Source organism: Peromyscus maniculatus, chromosome 14 (assembly GCF_049852395.1).
Source record: "Peromyscus maniculatus bairdii isolate BWxNUB_F1_BW_parent chromosome 14, HU_Pman_BW_mat_3.1, whole genome shotgun sequence".
In the NCBI taxonomy this organism is placed as follows: Eukaryota; Metazoa; Chordata; class Mammalia; order Rodentia; family Cricetidae; genus Peromyscus; species Peromyscus maniculatus.
In genome coordinates this window covers 39498640-39526625 of record NC_134865.1, presented here as the reverse complement: position 1 = coordinate 39526625, position 27986 = coordinate 39498640, and the positions used below count along the sequence as shown (strand labels likewise).

The window sequence follows — 27986 nt, the reverse complement described above, 5'->3', positions numbered from 1 at the left end:
GAAAAGACTTCTCTGTGTATTCCTAACTGTCCAGGAAATTGCTCTATAGACCAGGCTGGCCTCGAACTCAGAGATCTACCTGCCTCTGCCTCTGCCTCCTGAGTACTGGAACTAAAGGCATGCGCTATCACTGATCTTTAAAAATGACCATTTACTACGATTAAAAAAGGAAAAAACCTTACAAAGGCCATTTACATTTCTAGGATCCCTTATGTTGTTTCTCCTAAAGTGCACGCTAAACATTTAGGAGTTATTTGTAAAACAAATTAAAGGGTAATGACTGCTCAAATATCTTCAAATCATATAATGTGAAAATGTTCAGTGCTATAAAGTGATAAAGAATAAAAAATAAAAAGGCAGTTAAAAGGCTTAGACCCATCTTAATATGCACTCAGAATAACCAATAAATAAATATTTAAGACATGTTTATTTTGGTATCTTCATTCCCTGGTATAATCGTGAGTCTCCATTTAATAGTTTTGTAGACAGAATCTTCCATTTGAGCAACTGAATGCCCTTTAGACTTACAGACCTTACTACAACCTCAATGTTTAAATACGTAATTCTACTTCTAAACTGCCAAGAATTTGGGAGTTAAATAAAATGAGAGACAATCACTTTATTTACATAAGTTGTTTGTACATATTTGAATCTTGTTCTAGTCACTGACTCGTTTCCAATATGAAAACCAAATTTAACTTCGTCAGTTTTCTTCAAGATGTTCACATGAATTCTCCAGCTCCTTCCTTGTGAACAAATTCACCTCCACTGAATTAGAGATAAAATCCATTAATACCAATACAGTGAAGTCGAATTTCACAGACAGCATGAAAACACAGGTCTAAAACTTTCCAGGATGCTACTATATGTAGCTTTCTGTCCACATTAATGCATTGGAACAAAACAAATACAGGTACAAGGTTATACCATTCTATTTAAACCTACTAAATACCTTCCAGAAGTTTCATAATTTCATCCATCCTACAAAATTCTTGAACTGGGAGATTATCCTGTTCAAAAATGTAACCTTGACAAAAGCTTCCAGATTTTAGGAAAAACAATCTTCTAATTAAAAGTTGATTGGTTTGCCAAAAGATGCAGCCAGGTTTGCTTCTCTAAAAGCCTCTGATAAGGTCTGCAAGGGAAGCAGTGGACAATTAAACATGAAATAGTGTGAGTCAAAAGAAAACTTGAGTAGCTACTAAGCCTATGCACGTTAGTAATAATTACCGGATGTGCGTGGCAGACTCGAGCTATATCTTCACAGGAAGCTCCGTATTCCAGAGCCAGGGCAGCTTCATTCACCATTTCTCCAGCACCCTTTAAAATTAAAAAGTAATTATGTTTCCAAGGCAAAAATAACTAATGCCATAATTAACAAATCAAGCTTTTAGACTTTCAGACCTTATATTTTCTTAAAACCTTTGCCTTTTATTACAGCCATTGGAGAAAAGTCAGACAAGAAAAGCTTAGGAGGAAATGTAACAGAGGAGGAGCTTGGGCTTTGACGCCAAATGGGTTAAGTCCTGCCACTTCGCTATTTTTATGATTCATGCAAATGTTTTGCAACTCTCCCATAATACTGTAAAAGTGAAATATGAACAATGAGTTTATAAGTTTTGAGAAGTGGCATAGCAAATATTGTTAACTTTACTGTTCTGCCACATACCAGGGGAACATACACTTCAGATTCACTGAAATCTAAGCCTTCCCTCAGGAGGTATCTAGGCTAAGAACACACAAAAGTCTGAAAGCAGAGTGCTCTACACCAAGGGTATAACATGCATATATAAGGGCTCCAAACTGCAAACCAAGCTTCGCCTGCTATGAAAAGGAAAAAGGTTCACCTTTTTACATGGTAAGAAATTAAAGAGCTGGAGAGAAGGTTTATCAGTTAAGTACTGGCTGCTCTTGCAGAGGACCCAGGTTCAATTCTCAGCACCCACATGGTGGCTCACAACTCCAGTTCCAGTAGATCCAATGCCCTCTCTTACCCTGAGTGGGCACTGCATTAATGTAGTACACAGACATGCATGCAGGCAAACACCCATACACATAAAATAAAAATAAAGTTTAAAAAAGAAATGAATGAAACATAAGGTCAGAACGGAGAATGGGGAAGGCAGAGCAGAGTACAACCAGAATCAGTGAGGCCTCATCCTTACAGTCTGAGGTTGTGAAGCATCACTGGTGGGTTTTAGTCAGTATAGAAGTAGATGATATCGTAGGCACGACGATGCAAGTGCTGTTGTGGTACCTTGCTAAAAGCAAACTTTCACTAGTCAAATTTTCACTGGTAATAATTAGCAACAGCAGAATAGAAACAGCAAGTGTACTAAATTCTGCCTGTTAAATGATTCCCAGAAATCTTACTGGGATTTCTCTGACTTTGCAAGACTTACTGGTCCCAGAATATGTGCTCCCAGTATTCTATCTGTTGATTTCTGTCCAAGAATCTTCACCATGCCATCTGTGTCAGCATTTGTTTTGGCTCTACTGTTTGCAGCAAATGGGAATTTACCAATTTTGTACTCAATACCCTGTGGAGAACAAAAAATGAGAACATACATTAAGCACTGTAAAAGTTGGTTTCCATTAGTGAAATCATCTACCAATTGTTAAGCAAATAAGTTCCAAGAAAGCAATTCTTCAGGGCACACAGAATGACCAAAGGAAGGTTAGTGAAATTTAATGTGGGAAGAAATGTAAGCAAGTATAAATGCTATTTGGCTGTATCCCAAAGCCAAATATTAAAAAATTCTGCAACCATGCTTTAATCCCAGCATTCGGGAGGCAGAGGTAGACAGATCTCTGTGAGTTCCTGGACAGCCAGGGCTACACAAACCCTGTCTCAAAAAAATAAAAAGGCTCTGCAATTTGCAGTTTTTGAGTACAAGTGGCTTATCATCTTCTCTACTATTGCTGACAGATCAAAGGAGTAAATATCTCCTTATAATTCTAATAAACAAATACATCAAATATAATGTTCTACAGTTACTAAAGGCAAAGATGTGGGGATTTTTTTTTTTTTTTTTTTTTGGTGGTGGTTGTTGTTTTTTTGAGATAGGGTTTCTCTATGTAGCTCTGGCTTTCCTAGAACTCGCTCTGTAGACTAGGCTGGCCTCGAACTCACAGAGATTTGCCTGTCTCTGACTCCTGAGTGCTGGGATTAAAGGTGTGTGCCACCACTCCCAGCAAGATGTGTTTTCTAGTCACTGGTACCATTAGTTCAAATCCCACACTTAGGATTACCTCTTCTTTCAATTGCTCTTCTGATTTGCCAACCCAAGCAACCTCAGGGTGTGTGTAAATCACTGATGGCACACAATTATAGTCAATGTGCACAGCACCGCCAGCCATTCCTTCAACACAAATGATGCCTTCATCTTCTGCTTTGTGAGCCAACATTGGACCAGCAACCACATCCCCAATAGCATAAATACTATCAGAAAAAAATAAACACAGTAAATGTCTAAAATCTAAAGAGGTTAGTTTTAACATAGAAACATACTTCTGGCTAATAAGTCACCAAAAAGACAATCCAATGCAGCTCTTCAAAAACCAGAGCTAAGTAACTAATCCTTGAGCCATGAAAAATTCAACTAGTTACATTTTTAAGCTTTATTTTCAAAACAGTATTTGAAATAAATTTAAAATTATTGAAAATGCCCAATACTTGAGAGCCTAAGAAAGAAAGAAGAATCATCTGAGTCTAGTTCAAGACTAGCCTGGACCAAAGAGCAAAATTTCATCTCTAAATAATATAAACAGACAGTTGAAATGTAAATAAAACATTTTCAATTAAAAATATTAGTAATTGGGCTGGAGAGATGGCTTAGTTAGTCTTCCAGAGGACCAGGGTTCAATTCACAGCACCCACATGGCAGCTCACAGCTGTCTGTTAACTCCCAATTCTAGGGTACCTGATACCTCATGCAGGCAAAACTCCAATGTACATTAAAAAAATAAATAAATATAAGTATTAGTAATTGGGGCTGGAGAGATGGCTCAATGGTTAACCGGCTGCTCTGGCAGAGGACCTGGGTTCAATTCACAGCACCCCACAGTGGCTCACAACTGCCTGTAACTCCTGCTTCAGGGGATTTGATGCCCTCTTCTGACCTCCACAGGGACCAGGCACATACATGGCAAACTGACATACATGTGTAAAACATTCATACAATAAAAATAAAGATCTAAATTATTAGTAATTGAAGTATTTAAACTTGGTAAAATTATTAGGGTAGAAATGCTACGTATTCCTTTAGAACACGCCTCATTATGTGTCATTTTTTATCTTTATAAAGAACCAAAAATATTATCATGCATATAACATTTTTAAAAAGAAAACAGATAATTATTCAACTTACTTTGGAATTTTAGTTTGGAATCTGGTATTGACTGGAATTCTACCTCTGGGATCTAGTTCAATTCCAAGTTCCTCTAGTCCCAAATTCTGAGTAAAGGGCCGTCGACCGATGCAAACCAAGAGTACATCACAAGTGATAACTTCAGCTTTACCACCAGAAGCAGCTTCAACACTAAATAACAAACAGTGGTAACTGTTAACACGTACCTACATTGACAGCTGATTATAAACATGAGTAATTATAAACTATAAATTATAAACATGAGTTATGTACTCAAACATACAAATTCTTAAAAGTTTATTCTTAAAAAGCTTATAAAAACCAGGCAGTGTTACACAGTGGTAAGAACATAGGTCTCATGGCTGAGGATATAGCTTAATGGTAGAATAAGTAAGCATGAATGATGTCTTGGGGTTTGATCCCCAGCAATGTAAAAAACATAAAAGATAGGCTGGGCCGTGATAGTGTACTCTTTAATCTCAGTACTTGGGAGGCAGAGCCAGGAGGATGTCTGAGTTCCAGGACAGCCAGAGTTACACAGAGAAACCCTGTCTTAAACGCCCCCACCCTGCCCCTCAAAAAAGTATCTTAGAAAGGTTCATGTTCAAGTATTGATTGGCTCCATCTATCACCAACCGTGTGACTGTGAAGAAGTTATTTTGTTGAATTAGGTAAGTATTCAATGAGTGCCAGATACATGCTATCAATTTAAGTAATACTATCATCAAATCCCCCATGCATCTGTCTAAAAGTGCTGCATGTATTTTACTAAACATAAGGGGCTTTTCATTTATGAATATATACAGTGAAAAATATATCACAATGAGACTATCTGATTAGGGTTTTTTAGCATCAAAATAACTGGATAATTTGATAGGTAATACTGTATAATAAAAAAACAATAAGATGGGTCTAAGTTATAAAGTCTAGACTACATTTGTTAATCTGAAAACTTGAGTGCTTTTTTTGAGACAAGCTAGAATGATTTGTCAAAAACAAATGTAGCATACTTACGACACATCAATTTTTCCATCTGACTTCTTGGTGGCACCAGTAACTTTTGTATTCAGTTTAAATTTAAACCCTTGCTTTTGAAGTATGCGTTGAAAATTTTTAGATATCTCCATATCAATTCCAATTCCACCCACGTGACCCAAAAATTCAACTGCTGTCACATCTGCACCAAGTCTTTGCCAAACTGAACCCTGAAATTAATTTTTAAGAAAAATCATATAAAAATAAGTTTCCACAGCACCATTTACTAATTATCTCAAATAATTTATTGTAGTGTCTTTTTCTAATGTTCAGGGGAAGCTCTAGGAAAACAGATAATTTTATCTACTTATTCACCTATTCCACATTTACTGGGAACCTACTTACTACAGGCCAGGTACCATTATAGCTGCTAGGCATGTTACTAAACAACAAAACTTGGTGTTTCTGGGGACTTTACAATATGGTAGAGGAAGTCAACAAATAAGTAAAACTCATGCTAGAGGATAATAAAAGTGCTATGAGAAAAGAGAAGACAGAGCCAGGGCCATTTTAGATAGCATGATTACAGTTGCTTCAGTTTGAGTAACATTTACAGAAGGAAATAAACTACAGCAATGACTGAGAGAAGAGTGTTCAGGGTAGAGGAGAAAAGTAAATACAAGAGTCCTGAGATTAAGTATGATGTTGACCTCACTGGTTTCAGCTAAAGTTGTAAATCCAGGATAGGGTGCAGTCCTGAACCTGGATTAATGAATCTCTCAGCCTTCATCACAGCAGCTTCTTTGTGTAGGAGATGGTGATTAATACAGAAATACACAAATGGTCACTGTGCAGAAAAATGAGAGGCTATGGAGTACTCAGCTCTAAATCTATACCACATCCCTTCCCCCAAGGGTCAAGAATCACTGCAGAAATTGGGATAGAAAGATTTTAAGAGCCATAAGTAGTAGACAAACATCTAAAGCAAAACAGTATTTGTTGGTCATGACAGGGCTGTTGCACACAGGAGCTCATAGCGTCTGTGACTGCAAGCATAAGGCCTGTATAAGATTAAGGCAGTCAACATCTCAGCATCAACAGGAGAGGGGCTGACAAAATCCCACTCCTAGGTGAGAAGCTACTGGAATTGATAGTGCTGAGGAATGTATAGTAAGTTTTCTTAGGGATAGAGTACCAAAAAAAGCTACCCATGCTCCGGTAGATGCACTATACCCATATACATACAGACAGCACTATACCCATATACATACAGACAGCACTAAATGGACTCAGTGTGTTTAAAAAGAGAATGCATGAAGTTGAGAGAGGAAAGTGGTGGGAGGGATATCAGAAAATCTGGAGTGGAGAGAATGGAGGGGGATTTTATCAAAATATATTATATGCATGTAAGAAATTCTCAAACAATTTAAAAAAAGGAAGTATGTTCTTACTACTAATAATCACTAAGGTCTGTAAAATATTAAGCTGGCTGTGAAAATATTTTCTCAACAAAGGAGAAATGCTTATTTTTGTACTCAAATTTTGACTTAAATTGAATACTACATTTTAACAAGTAGCATGGCTTTGACTTCTCAATGATTCAATATGAAACAACATTAAAATTTGAAATTAGGACTAGAGTAGGGTTCAGTAGCAGAATGCTTGGCCTGGAATGTGCAAGACTCAAGTTCTAACCCTAGCACTAGAAAAACAGCAAAAAGGTAGCCTTTAAAAATATATTATTTAACATTTCATATCAACATCATCTAGTTTAAATGGCAAGAGTATCTTTCTAATTAAGTTTGATTTACAGTCATTTACAAATTACATGCATTTTTATGATGAGAATGAACAGAAGATGAGATAACACTGGGCTATAAAAAATCCACAAATATATATAAAACTCAAAATGAATCATGGGATATAATGCCCAAGACACTAAAACACGAGGTGCCTTTTGTGACCCCAAGTTAGAAAAAGATACAACAAAAGACCACAGTCTTCCCAGCAACTAAGAAGTAGAGGCGGGGAAATCATGGCTTTCAAACCAATCTGGCTACAGAGTAGATTATGTCTCAAAAATAAATAAATAAAACAGGCAACTACTTAGCTAGGTTTTGAAAAGTAGTCACCATATGTCTACTGAGAAATAATAAAAGCTAAACATGAATACTTATTACATATCAGTAATTGTGCTGGATACTAAGGACACATAGTGCACAAAACAGTTATGATCTCTGTCCTTGTGTTTATGATTGAATGAAATCAAAGAGATCAGGTAATAAAGAAAGACAAATGTTGTAAAAAAACAGAACTTCCAGGTACAATAATACAAACAGCAGAAGCACCAAAGAATCTCCACACTCATGAAGCAAGGCTCACAATACTGCAAGAACTGACAAGTGAGAAATACCCTACTGGGTGCACTCGAGGGGCAGAAGCAGGCGGGTCTACATAGCTAGTTCCAGGCCAGCCCTGGATACACAGGGAGACATCTTAAAAACTAATCCAAACTAAACAAAAAAGAACTATCCCAGAGGGCATGTTTATCAGTAGGTGTAATGTTTGCTCAGAACTGATATTCTGATATAGAGAATTGAGATTGAGAAGGAGAAGAGTTGGCCATAAAGCTGGAGAAATAAACCAGCACCACAAAGTGCTTATCCTCAAACAATACTAAGGTTAGATTTTCCTAACAGCCATTCAAAGACTTCAGCTAAGGAAGGGAAGGGATACAATTAAACATCTGTTTATAGCCACTGTGAAGATCATTGGTTATAATTAGAAGTTAAAGTCAGGAAGGTCTAGAGTAAGACATGATGTTGGCATGAACTGGGATCTAAGTAAGTGACTCTCACTGGAACTCAGGGAATGATTATGGGACAAGAGGTCAGGTGAGAAATCAGGTCTCATTCCTAGAGTTCTTATGGATTTCTCTACAAGAATAACAGCAGACGTACTGAAGAAGGAAATGTTAGATGAGAAATGAGTGTGGCTTTATTGGGAAGGAAAAATGAAGATAGAAGTGCTATTATAACTGAACAGAATGTCTACAAAACACATTAAGTGTAGATACTGTATATTCAGAAATAAAAATCCAGAAGCAGAGAGCCTTAGGCTATAGATACTGTAAGTCCTTTAGTAACCGAGATGATAGTGAAAAGAACATTTCATGGATAGACAAAAAGGGCCAAGGAAAAAACCTAGCAATGGAATCTAGAGTAATACAATTAAAGGGAAACTGAAAAAAGGAATTTGAATAAGTATTTTTTAAAAGGTAAGCCAGAGCATAGATGGAAATCCAGCACAGTAGAAGGTCTGAGAAGCTGCCAGGCGGTGGTGGCGAATGCCTTTAATCCCGGCACTTGGGAGGCAGAGGCAGGCGGATCTCTGTGAGTTCAAGGCCAGCCTGGTCTACAGAGTGAGATCTAGGAAAGGCTTCAAAGCTACACAAAGAAACCCTGTCTCAAAAAAAAACCAAAAAAGAAAGAAAGAAAGAAAGAAAGAAAGAAAGAAAGAAAGAAAGAAAGAAAGAAAGAAAGAAAGAAAGAAAGAAAGAAAGAAAGAAAGAAAGAAAGAAAGAAAGAAAGAAAGAAAGAAAGAAAGAAAGAAAGAAAGAAAGAAAGAAAGAAAGAAAGAAAGAGAGAGGAGGGAGGGAGGGAGGGAGGGAGGGAGGGAGGGAGGGAGGGAGGGAGGAAGGAAGGAAGGAAGGAAGGAAGGAAGGAAGGAAGGAAGGAAGGAAGGAAGGAAGGAAGGAAGGAAGGAAGGAAGGAAGAAAGTCTGAGAAGCTAGGAAATTTTCCAAGGCAAAAAATCACAAAGCTAACTGCTGCTAAACACAGCAGCAAAGAAAACAATCCAAAGAATTGAATAATAAAACCCATTTGTGTCCTTCTCAGGAGTAATTTCTTGGCACAAGAGGTCATGGTCTGAGGATTAAGTAGAAGGTGATAAAAGAGAACATGAGTACTCTTTTGAGAAATCTGATGGAAAAAAGAAAGTGGGAGGGGAATTAATACCTGAAGGACAAGCTTACTAGAAAGCTTATATTTACATAAGCATGTGTGTGACACCCAGGTATAAACAGAAAGGCATGTTCAACTGTAAATCAAAAGGAAAATAGCCAGGTGTACACGCCTACAATCCTAGAACTCAGGTGGCTGAGGCAAAAGGACTACTGTAAGTTCAAGGCCAGTCTGATCTACATAGCATAGTCTAGACCAGTAAGGGCTATATGAGACCCTCTCTCAATAAAGGGGGGAGGGGTAGAAAGTAGACTGATTTTAAAGAAAAAAAAAAAAAACCCACAAAACTAAGTCATTGTGAAGGCAGAAAATCATGTTATAAAGTATAAAGAAGAGGTGAAGAGATCAAGCATTTTCATCCCATGCTCTCTCCTATGCGTTACTCAGGAAGTCCCATGTGAGGTAGGGAAAACAATGTTCCAGTAGAGTAGAACAAGAGAAATAAGTGGACATGACAGAGACCAGAATTCAGCTCGGGAAATAATGGATTATCAGCCAGACTGAGGTGCATGTTAAGGTCTATGACTTCAATAAGAACTTAATACAGGTACCAATCCAAAAGGTCTACTTTCCTCCACATGAAGAGGACAGCAAAGGAAGACTGACTGCTAAATTCAACCAAGACTATAGAGTTTTTCCAGGCAAGTATGTCAGAAAAGTAAAGTAAGTCAGGCAAGCCTGATGGAAGAGCAGGACTGTAATCCTCAATACCCAGGGGACAGAGGGAGGGATATTCCATGTTCAATGCCTACCTGGGCTACCAAGTGAATTAAAAGGCCAGCCTTGGCAACTTACTGAAAAGCTCTGACTCAAAATAAAAAGAAAAGAGTATGGTGATATTTTATTTGTGCTGAAATGTGATTTGACTTGTATGTTAATAAAGTTGCCTGGGGATCAGAGCTCTAAGAGTAAGCCATTAAGCAGAAGTCTGGTAGTGGTAGCACACGCCCTTAATCCGATCACAGGGCAGGCAAAATCTCTGTGTGCTCAAGGACACAGCCAGCATGGTGACACACGCCTTTAATCCCAGTACCAACCATAGAGACCTAGAGGTCTGTATAGACAGGCAGTGACGAAGAAGTCATGTGGTTGGGTTTAGAACCAATGAGAAGGCAAAACAGAAAGTCGATAAAGAGACAGAACACAGGAAGAAGGTCTCTCTCTCAGGAGAAGCAAGTGAGTGGTAAGATAAGGTGGTCTTAGCTCTTGGCTGCTGCTCGATCTCTGGGCTTTTAACTCTTTATTTGGCTCTGTGTTTCTTATTTTTTGTTTGTTTGTTTTTTGTTTTGTTTTTTTGTTTTTTCGAGACAGGGTTTCTCTGTGTAGCTTTGGTGCCTTTCCTGGAACTCGCTCTGTAGCCCAGGCTGGCCTTGAACTCACAGAGATCCGCCTGGCTCTGCCTCCCGAGTGCTGGGATTAAAGGCGTGCGCCACCACTGCCCGGCATCTGTGTTTCTTATTTAATAAGACCATTTAGAATTACATCTAGAAGAGGGCTGAGGATATAGGTTAGTAGTACAGTGCTTGCCTAGCATGCTTGAGGCCTGTATTAACAACTAACACTAGTCCCTATGTTCAATACCCAGTATAAAAAATGGTTAAGTAACTCACTTAAGAAAACAGTAAAAGTAGCCGGGCAGTGGTAGCGCACGCCTTTAATCCCAGCACTCGGGAGGCAGAGCCAGGCAGATCTCTGTGAGTTCGAGGCCAGCCTGGTCTACAAAGTGAGTTCCAGGAAAGGCGCAAAACTACACAGAGAAACCCTGTCTCGGAAAAAAAAAAAAAAAAAGAAACAGTAAAAGCAATAGGCTATGGAATCTAAACTGATCAGGAAATCAGTCAAGACAGAAAAACACAGATAATATAAGCTACTGAATTTCTGAACTAGAAAAATCAAGCACCTAATTATAGTGGGAGTAATTAAGAGATGAGTGTGGCCAGGAAAAGTCTGAGCTGAGGGCAGGAGAGGCAGAGCAATCCTTGATAGTAAGATGTGATGGCCCTGTAAGAGGATACCTGAAATAAAGGGAAAGATTCGTTACAAGTTAAGTAGAAACTTAGCAAATAGATAAGAAAGGAGAACAAAGCAGGCAGAAGGTATGAAATACCATAGTGCTCAGAACTTGGCATTTCTAAAATATATGTTAGGAAGAAGGTAAGAGTCATTGTGTATGCTATCTCAAGGAGCTTTATTGGAATGCAATTTGCTCAGAATGAGAACTATTTTTCAGTATGTTAAGGGTTATCAGATTAAAAAGGAGGCCAGTTCCAATGATCAGGAAGGGTGAGAAAACAAAGAAACAGACTATAAAATAAAGGACATACTAAAGACTAATGATTACCTAAATAAGTTATATTGGAAGAAAAGGTGTATTTGCTATTACTAGAAAGTTTTAAGCAAAACTCAATGTTGACTGACCTAAAATGCTATGTAAAGAATCAAATAGAGGTAGGGTTTTTTGTTTTGTTTTTGTTTTTTAAGATTTAAAAGAAAATTATATGAATAGGTGTTTGCCTACATATATGTCTGGGCACCAAGTTTTTTGTTTTTTAAGACTTTAAAAATTTTACATGAATGGGTGTTTGTCTACATGTATGTCTGGGCATCATGCACACACCTGGTGCCCTCAGAGACTAGAAGAGGGCATAGATCCCCTAGAACTGGAGTTACAGAGAGTTCAAAATCACCGTATGGGAACTGAACCCAGTTCCTCTGCAAGAGCAGCAAGTACACTTAACCACTGAGGCATCTCTCCCTTCTGTCTTGTACCTTAAACATGCCTGATCCTGTTCTTCTTTTTGAGAGACAGATATTTTATTTTTTTATTTTTTCTTAAAGATTTATTTTATTTATTTATTATGTATACAGCATAAATGACTGCAGGCCAGAAGAGGGCACCAGATCTCATTGTAGATGGTTGTAAGCCACCATGTGGTTGCTGGGAATTGAACTCAGGACCTCTGGAAGAGCAGTCAGTGCACTTAACCTCTGAGCCATCTCTCCAGCCCCAGATATTTTATTTTTAAGTAAAATAAAATACACATGTGTGCATGTGTATGTGGGTCTGTGCATGTGAGTATAGATGGAGGACTCCTGGAGCTGGAGTTCAGGTGGTTGTGAGCTGCTGGATATGGGTGCCGGTAACTGAACTAGGGTCCCCTGGAAGAACAGTATGTTTTGTTAACCACTGAGCTATCTCTTCAGCCTCCCAAGAGGCTTTAAGTCCCTTTCAACTCCACAGAGATAATATAATATACAATAACTTACCAATTCTACACCAATTACTCCTGCACCAATAACAACCAATTTCTCTGGAACTTTTTTTAAGGATAAAGCTCCTGTAGATGACACTATAGTATCTTCATCAATCTATAAAAAAAAGCAAAAGCAAGCAGAATTACTTGGAAAAACCTAGTAAGTTATTAATTGTGATCTCATGCCATAAAATTCATGGCTTCTAAATACTATAATCTCATCAACTCTCATTCAAAATGCTAATTTGACTTATAAATTGATATTCCAAAATAAAAATGATTAATTTTAGCTTCATATTTTGTGTTTTGTTGTGTATACGTATTTATGTGTGTGGAGGCAAAAGGTCAACCTCAGCTATCATTCAGCTTTGCTAGGACTACAAGCCCATGCCACTATGACCCACTGTTTACATAAATGTTTAACAAGCACTTTATTCACTGGGCTATCTCACTAGCTCTTTTACTGAGACTGTCTCACTGTGTAGTCTTTGCTGCTAGACCAGTTTAACACTGACCTTGTAGCAATCTTCCTGCCTTTTTCCTCCCAAATGCTGGATTACAAGTATTCACCACCATGCCTGGCTTAACCTCATACTGAACTCAAACATACTCTAAAATGTTCTATATCTGATCATAATCACTGCAAAACAATAAGTAACTTTGCAAGCTAAATGGCTGCCTGATTACAGTGTTTTAGTCAGGAATCATTCAACATTTATAAACAGAACAAATTGATAAAAGCCTATTTTGTAAGAAAGGTTGTAAGAGCTAAATTAGAAAACATAAATACCGTGATTCCAGGAAAAGGAGTAACTTCTGAACCCGTAGCTATCAGGATGTTTTTTGTACCAATAACCTGAGTGCTGCCATCGGCTTTTGTAGCTGTGACCTGATTTTTGCCAGTTATTTTTCCATATCCATTGACGTGAACAACCTTTATAAAGTAATATATATATATATGCTTAAAATATTTTTCTGATACAAATAACAGGAACAGTACTCTGGTAACACAGAACATAAAATACTTCCTTAATAATATGTAGCACATGTAGCAGCAAGAACACTGTCTCATGGATCTGTTTCAGGGTAGTATTATTTTGGATTTTGGTTTTTGTTCTTTTTACGGTTTGGATGATGACATTTTTTAAAATGTTTTAGTACTGTTTTAAATTTGATATCCCACAGCAGGCCAAGATCATAGAGCATCATTCTATTAGCATAAAGCAATTATTTCATGTATTTCTGGCATCACTTAGTCAGCCCAAGGTCCTACTGCCTGCCGTATGTTATTACACAGTGCATACGCATGCACTGCGTGGCTGCGTGGTCTCTATGTGCAAGTGCTAAATCCCCTTAGTAAAGGCGAACCCACCCCACCCCATATCCTCTCCCCTCCCCGCTTCCTTCTCTCCTTGTCTCCCTCTCCATTTTCCCATCATCACTTCTTCATCTGCTTCAGCACCTCCTTCTCTTGTCGCCTCCCATCTCTCTTCCCTTCTCTTCCGCCCCAGCCTCTCTCTCTTCCTCATCCTCCTCCTCTCTTCCTGAGGCTTCCCATCTCCAGAGGCTACCCTGTGCCTCCTTTCTTCCCCCGCCTCAATAAAATCCTCCACATGAGCCTTGTCGCATGGTGTGTCTGTCTGCGCCTTCCACTAAATGTATATGGGATACTGAACACTGAACACCAACTAACCTTATTTTGTTTGAATAAGTGGGCAATTCCTCCTGTTAATGCTTTGACTGCAGAGCTCTTCTGCTCCATCATCTTCTCTAAATTCAAGCGAACTTCTGACACTGCAATTTGTTACATAAATTTTGTCATTATTTAAACTCTGAAAGCAATATGTGATAGTTTTTGACTAATCAAGATCTGAAAATATTCATCTCAATGTTGATAAAACTATATAAAAGACAGTATTAACTTCTAAAATTTAGTAACTGTCATAACTATAGCCAGAAAAGCTAAATCACCACATCACAATAATAGAACCTATCAAGCACTGGAAAATGTGCATCTGTGCAAAAAATGCAGTCTAAAATAAAAATGTGCTAGTCCACTGTGACATTCAACAAGTACTTTATGATGGTTATTAGTCTGGAAGACAGTTAAGTAAAAATGGCAAAGTAAAACATTACCTGAAATTATAAATATAGACAAATGTTAAAATTTCATGAAACAAAAACAATTAAGTATATATTTCAACATTTCAAAATACAAAAGCTTAATATAATGAGTTTAGTTTAATCAACTAGATTTTAAAATTCACTTAACTCACTACTAAAGCAACAACGTAAGATAAAAATGTTCAACTCAATAGAACGCAGAGGAAAAGACACAGCAACCAGCCCATGCAGCTAACACATACACAGATTCTTTGACATTTCTGACTGCAAAGTCACGAAGCTAAAAGATAAAGCTTGCCTATTATGCATGTCTTCTGACTATCCCATGTCTTCTAACATCATGGTACTTTCACATAGTGTGACATACTTGCTACAGTATATACCATCTACATGCTGGACTCCCTACACAACCTCTTTCAGAAACTACTACTGCAAAAATAAACGACACAAAGTACATTAAGTCTATCTTCTGGAAGTATTTGTCAAATATAACTAGAAAAAAGGGATTAAAAACAGCCCTCCAAAACATGGTAAAGACAATACAGACTAAATGCAAATGTTATGAACAGTCTTCTCACTAAACCTCTCCCTTCTCCCTCTCTTCTAGCTCTCTTTCTCTTCTTTCCACCAACAACTCAGGTAGGCCTGCTCTTCCTTCAATCTTGTCTGTCAATAGCACAGTACTCAAGAATCTAGCCTCTCCCACATTCGAAAGTTGTGAGGGAAATTAAAAACTGACTCTTCACTGACACCAGAACTTAGGAAAACCTTGCAAAGACACAGAAGTTGTCATGGTAGAAATTTGAACCTAAGCATTCTTATGTAAATCTCTCTAAATTTCAAGATTTTTATCTCACTCATCCTTGAATAAATAACTGTTCATACATACCAGTATTTAGCAAGCAAAGTCAAGCATGACTGGTACTATTAACTGTAAAAAGTATACTTACTTTCAATTCCCCTAGATGCAAAATCTTTTCCATGAGCCATATGGTAATAATGAGAATTATTCAGTAAAGCCTAAAAGAAGTAAGGCAAATTTACTAAATCATAAATAGACTCCATAGCAAACTTACAAAATGACATTTTTCTATTTAGAATAGAACACACTACAATATGAATTTATCTTTCCTTCTTACACAATTAACCTAAGACAAACAATAGCGACATAAAACACACAAGAATAAAAACAAAACAAAATTATGTTCTTTAAAAGTAAAATAGTACGAACACACTTCAAGGTGGCAGGTCAAACGGGGCTTCCTGTTTTCACACACAAAAACGTTTAAAAAAAATTTTCAGTGGCAATAGAAAGCTAAAGAAAAAACAAAACTGGAACACTGGAGTCTGGAAAAGGATGAATTTCCAAAATGTATGATAGGCTGTAACAGTAGTAGGTTTACAAAGGAAAAAGTCTTATAAGCATGCTCAGATTCCTTTTAAGGAACTGTATTAGATTACCAATCTAGTCTCAATACATCTCTGGAGTCAGCAGTAGCTAATGAAAAACAATCTTTGCAGCATTTGAAATACATGCTCACCTTTGAAGGAATACAACCCACATTCAAACATGTTCCACCTAGTGTTTCATTCTTCTCAATGCAGACTGTCTACAATCAAAGAGAACATTACTTAATTATATGTAAAGGCATATTTCATTTCACTAAAATTCAAAATATACATGTCTAAATTGCTCTATAAAGCAAGCTACTCAAGTTGTGCTTTTTCAGACTAAAAGAACCCTTTGAAACCTATCATTTGAATAATAAAAAATGAGGATAACTCCAGAGTGAATTAATCTAAAAAGATTTTTGTCCAACATCACCACAAACATGTTTTAGTATTATCACTGTATCTCAAATGAAGTATTTCAGAAAAAAATAGCTGACTTTTCTATACTATGAGACTACTACAACCAATAAAGCCCATTAGTCTCAGATTTACAAATAATCTATATTTTAAAAACTAATAATAATTTCCTGAGCTAGAGAGGTGGCTCAGTGGTTAAGAGAACTGGTTGTTCTTCCAGAGGACCTATGTTTAATTCCCAGAACCCACATGCTGGTTCACAACTGTCTATAACTCCAGTCCCAAAGGATCTGATGCCATCTTCTGGCATCTGTGGGCAATGCATGCACAGAGTGCACAAACATACATGCAGGCATGTAAAACACTCAAGTACATAATTTTTTTTTAATTGTCTAATTATTTCCCATGTTTTTACCTGCAAAACATGTTGTGGCTAAAATAAGCTTGACCTATAGTAAAACAAAGCAACATCTACTTTGGGTCTATCTTACCTTAAAGCCTAATTGGGCAGCTTTGATGGCAGCAACATATCCTCCAGGGCCAGAACCAATGACTGTCACATCTGCATCAACTATAATAAGGGCAGATTGATATAAAATGGTAAATCACTAACATTTACCAAAAACCCTCCAAATAATCAGCATGTTCTACATGGCATTATTTTGTTCCAAGATATCTGATGTTCTTTGATGCAACTAAAAATGATACAAATTTTGAAATCCCACTTTTACTTTCTATTCATTATAGTAGGCAAATACAACTGAATCCTAGAATATGAAGCTTATATCCAGCTGCCACTCACTGGTTATCATATACCAAATGATATACCTCTTTTGTAATATGATGAAGACAAGGACGATATAAACATAACATTTTCAAGAAGAAAATAAGAGATTCAGAAATGAACTGACTAGCCCAAACTATCTAGCAATTAAGTGGCAGAGACCAACTAAGCTTTTTGACTCTACATCTGGTGTTTTTCTTTTTGTTTAATACAATCCTGTTCTTTAGTTTCAGCCTTCATAAGTTAAAATCCCAAAGAGCAACACTTTAAACCACTAGCAAGATGACCTTGGGTGAGTAATTTGACTTGCTTCCCTTTAACCCTTCATCTGCAAAATAATCACACAAAAAAAATTACTTTGTAATCACAAGACAGAATGTTGAGGGCTAAAGGTAATTTTTAAACTGTCAATGGCCTTAATCTCCAAGCTTCTCCCATAAATATGTTAATATTCACTCTTACCCCAAAGTGCTCATCATCTGAAATCCTGAACTGAAATAATTCACTTTCTAATCATAATCCTAAAAACTTTTAGTCCTTAAGAATATAATCAGGAGCCAGGCGGTGGTGGTGGCACATGCCTTTAATCCCAGCACTTGGGAGGCAGAGGCAGGCGGATCTCAGTGAGTTTGAGGCCACCCTAGTCTACAAAGAGAATTCTAGGACCGCCAAGACTGTTAAGACAGAGAAACCCTGTCTCAAAACAACAACAACACCAAAAAAAAAAAAAAAAAAAAAAAAAAGGAAGAAAGAAAAGAAAAGAAAAGAAAGAAAAGAAAAGAAAAGAAGGACTAAACTCAATCTAGGTTCAGGGCTGAAAGATGGCTCAGTGGTTAAGAGTACTGGCTGCTCTTCCAGAGAACCTGAGTTTGATTCCCAGCACCCACATGGAAGTATACAACCGTCTGTAATGCCAGTTCCAGAGAATCTGACACCCTCTTCTGGCCATTATAGGCACTAGGCATGCAAATGATGAACATATATATATACATGAGGGCATACACATAAAATAAAGATAAAATAATATATTTTTTTTTAATCTGGAGTCAAATAGTAACTATACAACCTTAAATTCTTGAGAAAAAAAATTTCAATTCTTTGTTGATAACAACCCATGTATAATGGTAATGATGTCTAACAGTCTAAGGTTGTTAATAACCAAAGAAAATATATGTAAAAAACCACTCAGTATATGTTGCTTCCTTTCTTAGATTTGCCTGACACATTCTGTCTGGCCAGACTAGAAAATGAGCATCCAGCTTTAGTCCCATCCTGGCAAAAGCCGATACTGCTACCCCTTGTGCTAGATCTGAAAAGCCAGCTCAGATCTTATTTTCTAACTCTTCATTAATTTCCCTGTCTCTTACTAAAGCAACTCCACCTTCCTAAGTATAACACCAAAATCTTTTCAGTATCTATTTCTCCAGTCTCATCTCCCACCCCATCCTGCATACCAATCAGTACCAAGCAATTTAAGCTTCAGTGTTCACTTACATGCACAGGATTATACTAGCCCACGTATATGCATTGTTTCATTATCTACAACTACATACTGACAGCATACATTTCACATTTCAAACACTAAGTTCTTGGAATATATGTATATAATGTTTACTCTGCCTCTTATGGTTAGAGAAAAATAAAAAAATTGAAATAAAGCCCAACTGGAATGATCTTTAAAATAAATTTGATCCTATGATGGCTCTGCTTAAAACTGATTCCCAACTTCCTATCTGAGAAGTCAACTCTCAATCTTCAATGTGCCAGCACTGTGGCCTTTTTAGTGGTTTAAACATACTATGCTTCAGCCAGGAAGTGGTGGTGCAGGACTTTAATCCCAGGAGGCAGAGCCAGGTGGAGCTCTGTGAGTTCAAGTCCAGCCTGGTCTACAGAGTGAGATCCAGGACAGGCACCAAAACTACACAGAGAAACCCTGTCTCACAAACCAAAAAAAAAAAAAAATTATACACACACACCTATGCTTCTTTCCACATTACACTATTCACCCATTCACCCATGTCTACCCATCCCTCTTCAGACAACACCTGGGTTTCTTTTCCTGTTGATGTGACAAAATACAGCAACTTAAAGAAGGGTTTATTTTGGATCACAGTTCAAGGTCATGTCAGCCACCATGACAGGGAAGTTAAGACATCAGGAGCTTGAGGAAGCTGGAGATATCACATCCACAACCAGAAAGCAGAGTGTTCAGCTCCCTTTCTCCACTTTATATAGTCGAGGATCCCCTGCCCAGGTAGTAGTCGCCCCCACAATTAAGATGGATTTTCCCAACCAATGTAATCAAGGTAATTCCTCAAAAGCTAATCTAACCTCATGGGTATGTATGTCCCCAAGGCTCATCTCCTAGGTGACTCCAGATGCTGGCAAGGTGACAATTAATAATCATTACATACATAAACATAAAATCCTTAAGAATTATGCAACCATTCCCAATCCACATATATGATAGATATCATAAATCCTCATCCTTAGTCACTGGCCTGTTTATCATGATTACAAGTATTTGTTAGATGTTGTCTTCACTAGGAAGACTGTGAAATTCGAAGAAGTTCAGTTTTGTTCAGATCACTACTATATTTAAGCAGCTAACCAATAACTTACTACAAAACAGTAATTAAATACCTAAGATATGTCTAACTTCTACTTGCTACGTGTATTTTCAGTTCTGTTCTGTGGTAATAAGGAGCCAGTCTGACATTGCTGTCCACAAAAATTAATTCCTCTGACTGTCAGATCTGATGAACACTTCCAGTTTGAAACAGCAGGACACAAAATCAATGTACAAAAGTCAGTAGTTTTTCTATTAATCAATGATGAACATGCTGAGGAAGAAAACAGGAAAAATGCATCTCCAATATGATCAAATAAATAAATGAAACTTTTTAAACCTAGTTATAAATTTAACCAAAGAGGAGAAAGACTGCTACATTGAAAATTTAAAGCACTGAAGGAAGAAACTGAAGACAACACTAGAAAATGGAAAATTTCCCTCCTCATGGATAGGAAGAATTAATATTGTGAAAATGACTATATTACCAAAAAAGACAAACAATCTCAATGTAATACCCATCAAAACTTCAATGCAATCTTTCACAAAAATAGAAAACAATCCTGAGGAAAAAGAACAACACCAACATAATTTCTGTACTATAGCGCCATAGCAACAAAAAAAAGCAAGGTGCTGGTGTGTGTACACACCCACAAAACAGACATGTACACCAATGGAATAGAATGAGACACAGAAATAAAACCATCCAACTACAGCCACATGGTTTTTGTTGGTGGTGGTGTTTGTTATTGCTTTACCAAGACGCCAAAAAAGATAGCCTCTCCAACAATGGTGCTGGGAAAACTGGATATCCATACAAAGAAGACTGAAACTAGAGTCTCATTTCTTACAATGTACAAAAACTCAAAGTGGACCAACAACCCTCACATAAGACTCTGAAACTGCTAAAGGAAAATACTTCAGGTACAGGCTAAACAAGGATTTTCTGAAAAGTGCTCCCACAGTCCTGAAAAAAAACAACACCACCAAAAACCAAAAAATAGTGGTGGCATATGCCTTTAATCCCAGCACTCAGGAGGCAGGTGGATCTCTGAGTTCAAGGCCAGTCTGGTCTACAGAGCAAGTTCCAGGACAGCCAGGGCTACAAAGAGAAACCCTGTCTCCAAAAAAAGAAAAAAAAAAAAAAAGAAAATAAATATAAATGAAACAGTGAATGAATGAATGTAAATATGATCTAAATGCAACAAATCTGTGTCTATTATGAAATGCAAGGTGATTATCAACAGTTAACAGGACATCACACATCTTGATGAATTTGCTTTTTATAAGAATATTCAAACACATCCTAGGTGTTCTAACAGAAATCGTATCATAAGCTTTGATTTTCCCAAGATGGTCAACCAATACTCTACAAAAAGAATAAAAATAGTGACTGTAGGGTCAAGAGTTAGAAGGATTCTCCTCCCTCTCTAAGAGCTAACAGAGAGGAATGGCCAAGTAGGACAGACATGAGGCTTTGAGACTGTGTCTGGAACAAAACTAAGCCACACATCAGATAATAGTATTGGGATTGTAGCTGGTATAATTTTGTATGGTGACCATATTGGATATTTTGTGATATAGTAACTAAAACAGACACGGCCTCAGTGTTCTTTATCCAGTAAGCATGTAATGAGGATCAACTGTAATGAGGATCTTAGGTACTAAAGAAAAATCAGTCTTTGCCCTGATAAAGTTTGTATTTTTTGAGGTAAAAAGTTGCTGTGATAAACATTGTGACTAAAAGCAACTTAGGGAGGAAAGGGCTTCATCTTAAAGGAAAGACAAGGCAGGAACCTGGAGGCAGGAACTGAAGCACAGGCCATGAAGGAATGCTGCTTACAGGCTTGTTCAGCTTACTTTCTTATGATAGCTCATGACTACCTGCTACAGTGGAGTTGACCCTTCCACCTCAAGAACACAAGCTACAGAATGCCCATAGATCAGTTTGATGGTCCCTCTTTTCAGGTGACTCTAGTTTGTGTCAAGTAGACAAGAACTAACCAGTATGGTCTCACTCCATTAAAATCTAGCCAGGCGGTGGTGGCACACGCCTTTAATCCCAGCACTCGGGAGGCAGAGCCAGGAGGATCTCTGTGAGTTCGAGGCCAGCCTGGACTATAGAGTTAGTTCCAGGAAAGGCGCAAAGCTACACAGAGAAACCCTGTCTCGAACCCGCCCCCCCCAAAAAAATCTAAGTGCCTGCCCAAAGACTGAAAAGAAAATAGAAGGCAATGAATATATCATAATAGTCTCCTACTACAGGACACCCAAGGCTGTCCTCTGATCTCCACACCTGAACTGTGGCATGCACACAGGTACTCATACACTTACACACACCATAATATAGACACAAAATTAAATAGTAAAATGTTTTAAAATTTAAATTTTATGGATGAGTCCAGTAAATAGATCACATCAAATGTTTTTTGTACTAGGAAGTTAAATACCACACTAAAAGCCCATTTATCCCATTCCAAGTACTTTTTTTGTTTTGTTTTGTTTTGTTTTTTTGTTTTTCAAGACAGGGTTTTGCAGTGGATATCTGTATGCTGTAACTGGCTCACACAATATAGCCTCACAGACTACCCCATAATCCTAAAATTTTTCTTTATGTCCCCATAAGAATATAGCACCCTCATCCAGCAAGAAGTAGTATGAGAAGCTACACCCAAATTCCCAAATATACCAAGCTGGCTTTGGTGATGGAATTGGCTCACTCCTTCTCTAAACCCAAACGTATTTGCTAAAATAAAAAGTTGAAAGATTCTTCTGTCCTATATCAGAAAAGCCCTCTGGTGTGGGACAGAGAAAAACCAATATTTTTATTTAAAGCAGGTTGATTATAAATGCAAACTCTTCCTCAGGAAGAAAAGGGGATAGTATAGATATATGGGATAAAAGGGTAGATTAATGAACCTACTTTTAAAGAGCAACATCTTGTTTACAAATGTTTTACATTGCTATGGATTTTAGTTTATTGATACAAGTTTAAACTTAATTTTGTTATACTGTATATATGTTTCTGTTCTCGTTTGAGGTATTGTGTTTGTGTAGCTCATTTAGATTGTAATGGATAATTGAAAAATACAGATTAATAATTAGTCTTCTATGATAGTCAAACTTATAGTCATGTTAAATTTTCTAGTTATACCTAGATATAGTTCAATTAGGTAGGTAATCTTCAAACACTTCAAAGACCTACAGAATATGGCATTTAAAATGTTTTTAAAATTTAGACTTTCTGGACAGTGAGACATGTCTGCTCCTGGCAGCACGGATTTACTTCAGAGAGGAGGATGGGCATCGAAGACACTCTATATGATATAGAGTTTATCTTCTTCTTGGCAAAATTAGCCATTTGGACAAGAAACTGTTCTTGCCTGGACTGCTTGATTGACTGGACATGCAGGACCCATGGAAAGGTGACCACTGAACTTTGCTTGGCAAAATGGTCCTTCAGGTTCCTGCTTCACAGAAGAAACTGCCAGACATTCTACAGGACACAGAGAAGTGACCAAGAGACACTAGGCCCATGGGCTAAAGACAGATGCCCCAACTTTATAAAGGAACTTTGGATGACTGTCCAGGCTGCCAGCTGTCTCTGTCTACTCTCACAAGACTCCCAAAAGCTGCTTGTCTTTCTCCCGTTTCTCAGGTAATATTATATCCTTCTGAGGTCTTTGATGTAGTTGAAGACTAGATAGTTATAATTTCCTTAGTTATGATAAAAAAGTTAGATATGAAACCTTAGACTCACAAATATAGGATAGATAGGATATCTTCTTTAATTTTGCCAAATACAAACAGACTAGATATTATAAATAGACTAGATATTGTAACTGTAATTCTTGCTTGATAATTGTTTTGTTATCTGTAATTTTACTATGTTAAAGTTAAAATCTTCCTTTTTGGGGAAAAAGGGGGGGGGGGTGCTGTGAATATCTGTATGCTGTGAATGTGTTGCTCTCATTGGTTAATAAATAAAGTGCTGATTGGCCAGTAGCCAGGCAGGAAGTATGGGTGGGACAGAGAGGAGAATTCCGGGAAATGGAAGGCTGAGTCAGGAGACACTGCCTGCCAGCTGCCACCACGAGAAGTAACATGTAAAGATACCAGTAAGCCACGAGCCACGTGGCAAGGTATAGATTAATAGAAATGGGTTAATTTAAGATATAAGAACTAGATAGCAAGAAGCCTGCCACGGCCATACAGTTTTAAGTAATGTAAGTCTCTGTGTGTTTACTTAGATCCAAGAAGCTGTGGGACTGGCGGGTGAGGGAGATTTGTTCAGCTACAGGGTTTCTCTGTGTAGTTTTGGTGTCTGTCCTGGATCTCACTCTGTAGACCAGTCTGGCATTGAACTTAGAGATCCTAGCTCTGCCTCCCAAGTGCTGGGGATTAAAGGCGTGTGCCACCACCGCCCAGCCCTCCAAGTGCTTATTTAAAATACATATTTCTTATAGAAAATTCAAAACCTCAAGAAAGCATTAAGAAAATTATACATCCCACAGCTCCCTTTTATGGTAGTCTTAAAAAATTTCATTCAAGATGTCAAAAGCTTTGAAACAACCAACACAATCTGACCCAGTGGATAAAATTCTTAAAAGCTTTAATCACATGAAATTGCTCAGCTCAAAACCCCCTTGTGGCTCTCCATCACAACTGGAGTAAAATGTATATCACCTGGTCTGGCTTAGAAGCACTCCACATCCCTGCCTATGTCTCTGATTTTATTTCTTGGGACTTTGTCCATCCACCCTAGTCTTGCTTTTCCTGGAGGCTCAAAAATTAAGTTCCATTTCAAACCTTTCACATCCCCATCCCCTTCTCAAGACACCACTCCTCAAAAGGCTTTCCCTGACATCCTCTCTAAGTTCCTAGTATCTTGCTTTAATTTTCAATTACTCTCCAAACACTTGTTACTTATCCTTTAATACTAGCCTCTAAGTGTCTTAAGATTGGATTCTGTCTTGTTTACCTCTTGTAACATACTAGGTGTTCAACAGTAAGCTAATGTATAAATTAATTCTAACACTGAGTAACAGTTACTCTAACACTCGCTTTCTTTTACATAATGGAAATGAACTGTCAACTAATCTGACTGAAAACATTGCATGGAGTACTTACTTGGTTGATCTGCATAAGTTCTTAAAGGCACTGAAGAAACTCCTTGTAAGCCATGAGATATCCGATTGAAATGGCCTCTCTAGAAAAAAAAGAAAAACTGTCCTGTTAAGTAAAATATAATTTTTACAACAGGCTGGTGACATAGTTAAATAAAGGCTTCTGCCACCAACATTCCCAAAAGGTTGTACTCTAACCTCCACAGATGCTCATGCCTCCACAGATACATGCAAATAAATAAATGTAATTTAGAAGGTTGATGACAACAAATTGAGGCAAATGTATCAAGCACTGATTCTTAATGGTCTTTCTGTTACCACAAAGGGTATCCTATCAATTTCCCCTCTTTGTCAATAATATTCAACTTTCACAATCTTATCTTGCCAGATCTGCCTTATTATTATGAATATTCTATGAACCTCCTCATATTAACTTAATAAAATATACTCAATGTCTAACAGCTTTATTAAAATGTCAGAAAGCATGGCTAATTCTAATGCCAAAGATCATTTTAGTATTCTAATTAAAAATCTGAAACTTTCAACTCAGGTATTTGAATACTTCAACAACAATCATTTCACTTATTATGCTTTCTAACTAATCTATTTAACAGTCTGTAATCACAACATTTATGAAGATGTTCTGAGCTACCAACTATGAACAGAAAATTAAACTAGGAACATACCAGCAGTATCAGTGTACTCACATTCTGAAAGTTCCACAAATTGCATCATAATCTCACACTCTCTAAACACTATGCCTACCATTTCCTAAGACCAGTGAGACAAAGAAACAAAGCAAGTTCCAGCTCCTATCATAGCGAGCCAATCAATGGAAGGCAGTGACAATATACTCTGATGTAGCAATGTTCTTTACTTGGCGGTAACTTCTGCACTTGAGATCAAGACATGACAAGCAAAGAAGAGCAAACTGTACTGAGTTTTAGTCCCAGCTCAGCTTCTCCCTGAAAGAACAGCATTTTGCATGTTACATTAATTTTTGAGGACGACTCAGATGTGAAATAACGAGTCTGATCTATGTATTATCTCTAAAGCTGTCACGCTACCCAGCACGACGCCGCATACTGGCAGGTGAAATGGGAAAGTGGTTTGGACGATAGGCGGCTGCAATTAAAAATATAAGCCCCTGGGTCTGGCGGATGGAAGAGGGCACTAGTTTAGAAACGCGAACGCAGAGCAGACCTTAGAGAAACTCGCATGGCTGTGTGCTGGGACTGACCACGTCTGGGCCATTCGCACCTCAAGGTTACCTACTCACTCCCAGGTCAGGGTTGAGCTGAGGGTACCCAGCGGGTGACAGGCGTGATTTACTCGTCCCCGTGCCCGGGTAAAGGCCCAGTCCCCTCGGCCCACGTCCGGAAGCGGGGTGTGGGGCTGCGGGCCGTCATTTCACAGCGGGGCCTTCCCCGGCCCGGGCCGCGCTCCCCGCTGCCCGCGGCCCCAGGAGGCCAGGCTGAACCAGCACAGAGGCGGGGCCCCGGCGGTTGCCGGCGGCAGGCCGCGTCCAGACCTATGAGCCGCATCCCTGCGCCTCTGGCCCAGCACCCTCACCTTGGCCAAGGAGCAGTACACACGACTCCAGCTCTGCATCTTCCCTCAGTGCTGACCCTACCGACGGTGCTTTCACCTCCGCTGAGCGACTGGTAGGCTTAGCCAAGGTCTCCCCTCCCTGCGCATGCGCAAGAGAGGTACGTCACCTCCCAGGAGCAGCGCGATTGGCCCGAGCGGCGAAGGCTAGCTGGTTGCTACGTCGTACACTGTCGTAAAGAACGCCATGCTTGGTGGCAGCTGGAGATTTGGGAACTGTTTCCCAAGTGTCTAGAGTAGAGGTGCAAGTTACACTGGAAGACGGACGAAATAAGTAAAGTTGTTTGCTCAGCGAAGCCTGCAGAAAGTAAAGTTTAAATAAGAAAGAAAGAAAAGTTTGACAAGATCATGGTTGTGCTAGGCATTCGTGAACACTTCTCATAGGCTTTATCTCGCTTTACAAAAACGTATGAAGTATTTCTATTTTCTGGATGGAGCCCTGGGAGCTTAAAGAAAGCAACAGAGAGATAACTGCAACATCTTGACTGCTGATTTATAATCTCGGCTCTCAAAGGCCATGTAAGGAATAGAGGGGCACACAGACTTGAGCCTCCCTTTACCAACATCCTGCTCTGAACAATACGCTAACAAGAAAGTATGGGAAACAAACTACCTTCTGTATTTTGGAAGCACACCTCCCTTGTAGAGCAAACTAGAAAGGTTTGGGATGGTGGGTGAGATATTAGGTTTTCATAGAATATCATGCACCTTAAAAGATTGGTAACTTGTCTATAAGATTGAGCATGGAGGTCTAAGGTCTGATTCCCACTTTGTAATAATGGTCTCTAGTAAGAAAATTTTAATTCTATATTTCTCAAAAGTTTACAACACAGGCGTTGTACTGAACTCCATAGAGTTAAGCATTAGATGGATATTACTCCTTCCCTATCTATGCCCATTTTGAGGGAAGAATACATGAATGAATGAACGAATGAATGAATGGTTTTAATGTTACGAAGAAAGCTAGCTGTTACCAAATATTCATCCCCCCACTTGCCTTTTTTTTTTTTTTTTTTTTTTTCTTGAGAGAGTGTCCCAATTGCTCCAGGCTGGCTTCAACTTCCATACACAGGTGAGAAGGACCTTGAACTTAAGGTCTTCCTGCTTTCATCTCCTGAGTGCTGGATTACCGGTGTCTACAGCCTCACCTAGTTTATGTGTTTCCTGGGTGCTGGGGATGGAACCTAGTGTTCCATTCTAGTACGTCAGGCAAGAACTCTTCCAACTAAGCTACATCTCCAGCCCTTGTTCTTCCTTTTCATACACTAATAGAGTATGAAACAGATGGGCAGATAGGTATTCAGAAAAGCAACTACCTTTTCCAGGTTCCATACAGCTATATA

General features: G+C 38.3%; 1 protein-coding gene across 1 annotated transcript; it reads right to left on the bottom strand.

Annotated features, from left to right (window-relative positions):
• Positions 1-408: 408 nt before the first annotated feature.
• On the bottom strand, positions 409-27813 carry Dld (dihydrolipoamide dehydrogenase). Its single transcript, XM_076550847.1, has 15 exons — positions 27641-27813; positions 26608-26941; positions 25040-25118; positions 17048-17127; positions 16289-16357; positions 15698-15767; positions 14317-14417; positions 13414-13557; positions 12637-12738; positions 5385-5575; positions 4371-4541; positions 3253-3442; positions 2403-2540; positions 1231-1320; positions 409-1135 (listed from the first exon to the last, which is right to left on the bottom strand). Exons 2-15 carry the CDS (start codon positions 26644-26646, stop codon positions 1070-1072), a joined length of 1530 nt encoding a protein of 509 aa, XP_076406962.1. The 5' UTR covers positions 26647-26941; positions 27641-27813; the 3' UTR covers positions 409-1069.
• Between the last annotated feature and the right edge of the window lie 173 nt (positions 27814-27986).